General features: G+C 35.2%; 1 protein-coding gene across 1 annotated transcript; it reads left to right on the top strand.

The window, feature by feature from the left end:
• The first annotated feature begins 295 nt into the window (after positions 1–295).
• Positions 296–5,075, top strand: LOC141504041 (olfactory receptor 2AJ1-like). Its single transcript, XM_074208897.1, has 2 exons — positions 296–1,147; positions 5,025–5,075. Exons 1-2 carry the CDS (start codon positions 296–298, stop codon positions 5,073–5,075), a joined length of 903 nt encoding a protein of 300 aa, XP_074064998.1.
• The last annotated feature ends 4,834 nt before the right edge of the window (positions 5,076–9,909 follow it).

The raw sequence follows: 9,909 nt of genomic DNA, 5'->3' as shown, positions 1-9,909 counted from the left end.
GAAGCTAACTAATCAAATAGAAAAGAACAGGAATGGAGAACTACCCACTTTGACTTTTTTCAACAATTCCTTCAAAGAAGAGATCATCCCAAGTCCTCAATTAATTCAAACAACTAATTTAATTGATTTCATTGAATTGCAATTTATTAACCTAAAGCAATGAAATAACTTCCGTAGATAGTCATTGCTTTATAGCAGTAGACTTTGTCCTGGATCTTGATTTTATTTCATCTTCCTTTTGAAAATTTATCTTTTGGACTACAGGAGAAAGGGGGATAAATCTGATGAGGGGGAAATGAATCAGACATTTACAAGTGATTTCATCTTATTGGGATTATTGGATCCAAACCAGTATGGATTGCTATTCTTATTACTTATTCTCATCATATTTATGGTGGCAATAATGGGAAACACAATCTTGATTCTTCTTATCCACCTGGACACCCGGCTCCACACTCCAATGTACTTCCTTCTCAAGCATCTCTCCTTCATGGATATCTTGACCATTTCCAATATTGTTCCCATGATGGCCATTAACTACATATCTGGCAATAAATTCATCACCTTTGCAGGTTGTGGGTTCCAGCTTTTCTGCTATGTCAACTTTGTGGGTACTGAGTGCCTTATTATCACAGCCATGTCCTATGATCGCTATGTAGCCAACTGTCATCCATTGCGTTACCCCATCCTCATGAACCATCGAATTAGTGTCATTCTGGCTGCTGGGTGCTGGATTGGGGGAATCATCAACTCTACAATGAATACAATTTATATACTGCTTCTCCCATTTTGTGGCAAAAGGATCATTGAGCACTTTTTCTGTGAACAAATAGTCTATGTGTGTGCTGTATTCTTCTTCCTAATTCCCTTTTCCATCATCATTTTCTCATATGGTCAGATTCTCCGGATTGTGATCAATATGAAATTTAAAGAGGCTCAGAAGAAAGCCTTCTCCACATGGTCCTCCCACCTGGCTGTGGTTGCCATGTACTATGGTTCATGTATCTTTACATACATGAGACCAAAATCCTATCATACTCCGAGTCAGGAGAAGGTCGTAGCCATCTTATATACTATACTTGCTCCTATGCTCAATCCTCTAATCTACAGTTTGAGAAATAAAGATGTCTTATGTGCCCTGAAAGATGTTTTTGGTATAGCCTTTAGACACCGAATTGAAAACTTTTAAAAATTAGACTGAATGTCCATGGATGACCTATTAAGAATGGGTGGAAAATATTCAAAGTAACATTCATGCATTTTTGGTGATGAATTACATTACCTTTAAGTGTATGGGAAAATCAAATAAACTGACTCACCTATAGATTGCTCCCAGGAAAATCTATTTATTTGTTCAGTATATTTCATGAATTCTGGTACAATTTACATGAAGAATGATGTTATGATTCACGTTTCATTTTGTACAATAGACAACAATCTCACTTGCAGAAGCTAACAGCCTGAAGTTATTATGAAATTTAAAACATCTCTGACCCATGGAATAATTCATTACTGCACCAAAGATGCTATCAAACTGCATTGTTATTGGGAGCATCATTGAAAAGTATAACAGCATCAGTGAATTCCACACTGGCCAATTATCTAGAATGAAGCTACTCCAGGCTCAGCAGGGCTTATTCTCAAACAGTAAACTGTTCCCTCATACATGCCCCCTCACACTGTTGTTCTCCCTTGAAAAAATAAAATAGTTCTCTCCTATTTATATGGATTATAATCAATATATAGATATACACCCTGTGATGGTTGGTTGCAGATGAACTTGGGTTTTCCTTTTGAACCACTGCATATAATTAGCTGGGATTCTGGATTATTGATTGATACGTGTATTCATCTCTCTGCTTATATAGAATGTACCCTTTCTATAGCTTTTCATCCTAAGATTTTTTACATTTATGCTACAATATAAATTTTTCAAAGGCTAAGAGAATTTGTATACAATACATACATGTACATTAATATAAATGCATGTTTACATTTATATGTGTATCTTGATGTTATAAATTTATCTTTCAAGCTATCGAACTTCTGCTTCTCATTTTTTCCTGTAGTACCAATTATATTCCTCTACTACCTTCTATATAGTTATTTATCTAAAAGAATATGAAGCACTGGGGAACCTGTACTGTCTACCTTTTCAATATTTATTCTTTGTAATTAGAATGTGCATTGTTCACAGTAGCCACTCTACTTGTCTCTTCAGTATAGGAGAACAGATGACTAGCTATGAACAAGAATGCCCTTATTATCTTAAAGAACTAGATTTCTTGATACTTAGTATAGTGAAAAACGCTTTTGGGGGAACGGAGCAACTTAAAAGACATTTCTCTATAGAAAGCCAAACAGACATTAAAACTGTACAAGATAAAAAGGAAATAGCAAAAAGAAATAAAGTTATACAGGAGGATGAAATTTGGCCTCCTCCTCCTCCCCCACCAGCTCCTTCTTGATAGTTTAAGAGAGAATCTCCCCTGATGGCATTCCTGAGACATCAGGAATTTGCCATTGGTCTGTGTTTGTGGATATGTGTTGAGATTGTCAGTTTGGAAAATTCTGTTGTGTTTGTGTGATCTGTGCTTGTGCCTCATCTGTCCTTATGTGTTTAGTTTGTCTATTTACGTGTGTGTTCAGGTTCTTCTATTGATTTGCTAGATGGGGAGAAAAGTTCCCCTAAAATTGTCCTTGGGTGGCCTCAATTAAATTGCTGCTCTTTGTTATTTTGGGCAGCTAGATTTTTAAGCATCTAATGCCCTCCCTGGCTCTCCCCTTGAGCCTGCTTTCTGTGAATAATCTGATCCCCCTTCTCTTGAGCAATTCCAAGAGGGATTTTTTTTTTGTTTTTATTTCAAAAAGGAATGGATTTTGGTATTAAATTGACTGAGGCCAAACTACTCATCCTGTTATTTTACAATTATGAGAAGGGCCCCCACATTCCTTGTTTATGTTCCCTTCTCTTTCCCATTCTCCTTGATTCTTTGCTGCCAGAGTGTTTCCCCCTCCTTCCCCCTTTCAGGAGGGAGAGCTACTTCAGGAAGAATTAATAAAGTAAGTGTTAAAAAGGACCTTATTTTGAAGTTAAAGAAACAGCAAATATTACCAAATATGATAAACAAAGAAATCATAGAAATAAATGCTATTTTTATTTGAAAATAGCAAAATTAATTTCAGAAAGACAAGAGAGTCAGATTAATCCTAAAGTGTATAATGTGGTTACCAAAATGCTCATATAGGAGAAACTAAATAGTTAATCTTTTTTCCAGAATGATATGGCATCATTAGAGCTTCAGGAGTTCATCAATATATATTCAGATATTATTAGTTATTACAGGAAATTATGGGACATGTACGGGTTGAGGAATAGAAGACCAACCCAAACCCCAGAAAGAATCTAGGATGGTCTTTTTCTATAAAAGTTATTCAGTTTACTCTATTTGAAGAAGGGGGGTGGGGAATATTCTAATTAGGCTAAGGAATTTCTGAATGACTGCCTTCTCCAGGATTTTAGCAGTTGTTATCAAGAAATGTTAAATATTAAAACCTTGGAATGGAAAATGCCTTGTGAAAAGTGGAATTATATCTGGTTTATAAAGCTGGATAAGCTATGTGACTTTAGTTCAGAATAGTATGAATTAAAGTCAAGAAGAGCTAATGAAAAGGAAGGGCGGAAAATGTGAGTGGTATAGTTTGAGTAAGAGATTCTGAAAGTACTGGAAAGAAAAATAAAGACGTAGAGACAATTGGGGTTTCTTTTGAAACATTTGTTAAGTATGGAAATTGGTAAAATCATATAGACAGAAGGTTTGATCAGGATTGACTTTGTATACAAAAGATGGATTTTCGGAACTTTGGAAAATGGTGTACAAATCATTATAAGAAAATAAGAAAGTATAGAACTGTAAGTCTATAGGGAGATATGTGTTTATATGAGGTTGGGGTGATTTAAAATTGCATTAAATTGGGACTTTTTGCAATGTTTTTCAATGAATTGATTAGAAAATTAATGAACCCCATAAAGTGAAAAGTTTGATATGAAAGCAATTGCTAGGTAAATGTTAATTTTACTATGTCATTATTGATCCTATAATGTGCTAATCTAAAGATACATGTAAATTGAATTAAGGGGTTTGTAATGAATAAGTTTGAGTTTGGATTCTGATGTTTTATGGCCCCTCCAGAGTCATGTGAGTCAGGACAGACTTGTGAGTTATGTGTTCTTAAGCTTTAGAATAACTAAACAAGAGGAAGTTAACATTTTACCCTGATTGGAATGTGGATCATGTATTTGGGAAGAATCTAGAGTGAGTGAGTAATGATAAATAGTAAAAGTAACGAATTAGTACATATCACTTTGATATTTCAAATTGTGTGGAATCTCTAATTCCAGAATATAGAATGTTCTAATATTAAGAAATATTGGTCAGTGAGGATAGAAAGCTCTTATAAGTGAGAACATTGAGAAGTTAGAATTGCACTGATGAAGATAAGAAGAATTTCCAAAATATTTAGCCTTTTGAAAAGAAAATGATTTAAAACTAATTTGAATATGACTTTTGGGATTTAAGAGAAGTATGAAGAAAATCTTGTAGTCATAAGAAGGGATTTTTTAGCAACAATTGGTCTTAAGAATTCTTTATATTTTAAAAGTCTTAGGGAATAAAGCATGTCACTGGAATTCCTTACAATCATATAGGTCAGGCTATCATGGAACATGGTGAGAGAACTATTAAGGTGATCTTCACTAAACAAGAAAGGGGAAGAGGACATCTATCACAAGGAATTCTAGATAAAGCAATATATATGTATAATTTTTTTACAAATTTCTAAATTGGACGATTCGTCTCCAGCCATGAGACATTTTATACAAATTAAGAAACAATTGGAAAGAAAATATTTTAAAAATAATTCAGAAAATAAATCTATGATATTGGTAAAGGAGCTCGATGGCTCATGGTCTGGACCTTATAAAGTATTAATATGGGGTCCAGGTTTTCTTTGTGTTTCCACAGATCATGGAGACAAATGGGTTCCTGCAAAAGAACAAGAAATGTGGAAACTGAGGAAGAACTGATGAAAGAGAAGGCGAGGCAAAAGAGGGAGACAGAATCATGCTCATCAAAGACAATTAAAGATACTCATAAGAACATTTATGATGATACACTTGTTACCTATAGGAAAGGCTTATATGACTGACCATCGATGGGCTTTCATTCCATCTCCACCATGGTTGAAAGTACTATACTGGACAGATACTATGCCAGAATTTATCTTGCATGTACGTTGAAGGGGCTGTTGAAGAAATAACAAGTAATGAATCCATACAGAATTTAAACAAAACAATGACTTTCACAGGATTGATTAAAGGATTTCCTGTGTGCTTCCAGAAATAAATGGGAGGAATCTAGTTGGGCACTGAATGGAATTACACTGAAAGTATTGTACCTGTTGATAGATGGTATATTCAGATTGTGGATGGAAGGATGTATATGGGGGATATTCCTGTAAAAACATGTAGGAGTTCCATACAAATAGACACCAGGAAATATAATTTCTATACATGGAGATTAAATGGTACTGAGATGCCTTTGAATGAAACTAAACAATATCAAGGGAAAAGGTTAAGGTCTTCTTTTAATTCTATTCTTCCTCATAATTTGTCACTTATGTATCATTATCCTGGTTTTGTGCCTTTTAAATATTGTTATACTCATCAGTGCATCAAAGTACCTTTAGACTTTATGAATTATACAGAATATTTAATATCTTGTCATAATACCACAAGAGACATGCAAGATAGAGGAGCAGCAAATTATCTTCGACTGCAATATATACATTGATCTGGAATAGAGGTTAAAGGGATAGAAAAACTTGTTGCATCGGTTGGGGGACATACTGTGCAAGGAATGACTGATTGGTTATTATTGATATAAGAAATAATATAACTAGCAATATCACTATTAGTGCTAGGGTATGCTTGGGTGAGGGATATGTGTTTTTTAGTAGAAAAAAGAAGGAAAATCTAATGTTACCTTAACTAAATATTCTGATGGGGTGATCAATTTAACCTTTATAAATTGCTTAGTAAGGACCTGCATAGGTCCTACATTTGCTGTAGGTAGAAAAGTTTTCATAGTAACATGACCTCATTATGAATTTACTATTGTAAAAAATAAAAAAAACTGGTATAGAACACGTAGTGATCATATTGTTGAGACAATTAATGAGAAAATATTATCCTTTCAACAGAGAAACAGAAGATGTATTTCTTGTGTTATTTTAGGAATTACCTTATTGGTGGAAGCTATAGCAGCCTCCACAGCTTTGGCTTTATCTGTCTCTAATACTCAGAATCAAATTGTGGAAACACAGGAATTACAGATGTTGATGAAAAATGTATCACAAGGATTTAAAAAGCAATTACAGATAAAGAAACAGTTTCATGCAGTGATAACTCAATTACAAAAGGCTACTCTGTATATAGGAGAAGAAATTCAATATTTGGCTTTACAACAAAAATTACACTGTTACTACAGGTATAATCAATATTGTTTTACAGAACCTAAATATAATGAATCTCAGGTGGCCAGGAATATTATTAAAGCACAATTACATGGGTTATGATTGCACAATGTTACTTTGGAATTAACTAGGCTAGCTCAAATCGCTGATGATATCACACAAGCATCTTCTGATGACATAAGACCTGATCAGATAGGAGATAGGTTAATTTCCTTCTTACATTCACCCCATGATGGGCTATTACATTTTATGTTACCTTATGTTTTGTTTGGCGCTAGACTTTTATTGTTCTGTATCTGTTTGCCATTGTTGATAAAGGCATTGATGTTTTTTTGACAAAACAATAATGACTGATCTATATGTCAATCCACCAAGGCAACTCTTTCCATGATATCTGTGCTTTGCTCTTAAACAAGAAAGGGGAAATGTAAAGCGTTAAAGGTAAGAATGGTGTCCATGAAGTTCTCTTGAGATAACATGAGACCCAGATGTTTGCACAAGGTCAGAATGCTCTGATAACAGCAAATGTCTGAGTGTGCTCTGTACTCAGGAAGGAGCTCTGGTCATTCTTTACTTAACCATTATCTTACTCCATTGAAGTTGATAGAAAAGACAATATCTATTGTGAAAGAGGAAGCCTGGGAATAATCCTTGAGTTCTACTGCTTTGCATACATAAAAGAGGCCAATAAAGTCCAAAGAGTGGTGTTCCATGTATAAAAAAAAGGACTGACTGCTTGTAAAGGCAGAGATGTAGTGTCCTGTTAATAAAACCTGTTATGCATCTCTCCTGGTTTGAATTCTTATTATTGAACATGCTGGTCATGTCCAGCTGGACTCCAAAGACCTTAGAACTAAGGTAGGACCCGGCTGCCCAAAAGGAAAAGTCAAAGGACTTTTTCATTTAACTAGTAGAGGTTTTTCTGGGGTCAGTTCAGCACTCTGCAGCCAGCATTTTCTGTGCCTTTCTCAAATTATATCTTCTCCTTGCAATTAAACAATGCCAATATTTACTATAAGTTCAGAAAGTTTTGTTGCATTTAGGTAACTGGAAGATAGTGTTCATGATGAGAAAAAGGTTATCAGACATCAGATCTTCAGAAGTAACATATCTTTCCTGATGTTGTTTCCAGTTCCATTCCTTCAAAGAACCACCCCCGCTCATGTCTGGTAATCTTAGCCTCTAGAATTATGTTTGTCCTCTGTTGGTATAATGATGATAATGTTCTCCAGGTCTTCATACATTTTTTCTTTGATCTCATCTGGGTTCATCTTGATGGGAGAATAGGGACTAGTGATGGTGACATTGCATTTTGTTGCAAATGGCATACACATCAACTTGAGCCAGTCATCCATTCTTTTGGTAAATATATAAGCTTGTTGACTAGATTGGGTTATGGGATATATTCAACGAAGGCTAGTATTCATATGGGACAGAACACATAAAGGCAAAGAAAAATCATTATAACCAAATTGTGACATTGACTATCATCATTTTTGCATTTCTCTTCCTATTCTCCACATAAATAAAGATAACAGAGGCAATAGGTGGCTCAGGTCACAGAGACTGGACTGAAGGCAGATCCCCGGGCAGGCTTCTTAAATGAACACTTTGCTCATTTCATGATGAGAGAAAGAAGGTACAGAAAAATGCCTTAAATTGTATCAACCAAGTCTGTTCTGTTTACTCGAGCAAAAGAAAACCCACGCACAGTAAACCTCAGAAATTATAATCAATAACTTTTGAAAAGATGATTGCAATCATTACTGGTCCATGCAATATTTGTTCACTTACACTCTCAAGGTCTCGAAAAAATTTTGGAATTGATTGTGACACATGGCACATCTGACATACTTATATGACCTGTTTATACTCACCTTGTGGTAAAAATTTCTGTGCCTGTACTTGTCTGATTAGTGACAAACCAATTCACTGAATTTTGACTCCAACATAATGATGGCATTTTGACTTCCTTTGAGAAAACAGGATAATAAGCAACAACTAATCTCATCATTCATTCTATCAGGAGGTGTCTTCAAATGTTTGAAATAGAAATTCCCCAACTTACTTTCATTCTTGAGAACTGTAAATTACTCTGAAACTAATACAACCCATATTTCAAGAACGTTTTTCTAGACTGTGGTCACTGAACATGCTGCAGATTTTTGGAATCAAAGATCAGAATTGGGTGATAGAAGAATAACAAAGGTAGACAAGCAGGCCTGAAAAGAGTTTGGTCAGAGCTGCTAGGTGGTGCAGTGGATAAAGCACTGGCCCTGGAGTTAGTAGTACCTGAGTTCAAATCCAGCCTCACACACATAATAATTGCCTAGCTGTGTGCTGTTGGGCAAGCCACTCAACCCCATTGACTTGCAAACAAAATAAATGAAATAAAAAAAAAAAAAGAGTTTGGTCATCCCTCATACCAGTTTTACAGTATATAGTTCATAGAGAAGTGTAATGTATGATTTACATGTGTTAGTTATAGATGTACATGTACCTGGATAACTATTCAATCTATAATTTACATTTATAATATCTGTAATTTGTTATTGATTTGTATATAAGTTCACAATTTCTTTAAAATCTTCATAGTGAGGGGTGGCTAGGTGGCTCAGTGGACAGAGCACTGGTCCTAGAGTCAGGAGTACCTAAGTTCAAATCTGGTCTCAGACACTTAATGATTAACTTGTTGTGTGGCCTTGGGCAAGCCACTTTAACCCCATTGCCTTGAAAAAGAAAATCTTCATAGTGGGGGTGGCTAGGTTGCTCATTGGATAGAGCACCAGCACTGGGGTCAGGAGAACCTGAGTTCAAATCTGGTCTGAGACTCTTAATAATTACCTAGCTGTGTGACCTTGGGCAAGCCACTTAACCCCATTTGCCTTGGGGAAAAAAAATAAAATATTCATAGTGAAATGTTGGTGTGTATTTGTGATTATTAAGATCTTAAGAAAAAATAATTTGACATGAAATTAACCAAAGGAAAATATTCCCAAAATTATTTTTGAGGGAAACAATAGAAAGGCATCTGAAAGGTGCAAAAGTGAGAAAGATTTGCAAACATATTAACAATGGATCATTTTTACTACCAAATGATAGTTACTAGCTATGTGACCCTGGCAAATCACACAGCTTTGCCACTCATCCAGGGTCATCTCCTATCATCCTAATACATATTTGACCACTTTATCCAGATGGCTCCAGAGAAGAAGGTGAGGCTGGTGATATTGCACATCATTCCCTCATACAAATTAAATTCATGCTTGTCATGAAAGCTTGTATCTGAAATCACAGTCTTTAAGAATGAAGGACAAATTTTATCATCAGGTTGTGGCCTCCACTGATAGCTTGTGATGTCAGGTAAATGAGAAG

Source organism: Macrotis lagotis, unplaced genomic scaffold (genome assembly GCF_037893015.1).
Source record: "Macrotis lagotis isolate mMagLag1 unplaced genomic scaffold, bilby.v1.9.chrom.fasta BILBYCTG039, whole genome shotgun sequence".
NCBI classification, from domain to species: domain Eukaryota; kingdom Metazoa; phylum Chordata; class Mammalia; order Peramelemorphia; family Peramelidae; genus Macrotis; species Macrotis lagotis.
This window is presented reverse-complemented; position numbering and strand designations above follow the sequence as displayed.

Excerpts from the sequence above, each read along its gene's own strand:
- LOC141504041 (XM_074208897.1), top strand. The coding sequence starts at position 296 with ATGAATCAGACATTTACAAGTGATTTCATCTTATTGGGATTATTGGAT. Across the intron at positions 1,148-5,024 it reads TCTTATGTGCCCTGAAAGAT|ATCATGGAGACAAATGGGTT; the intron begins GTTTTTGGTATA and ends GTGTTTCCACAG.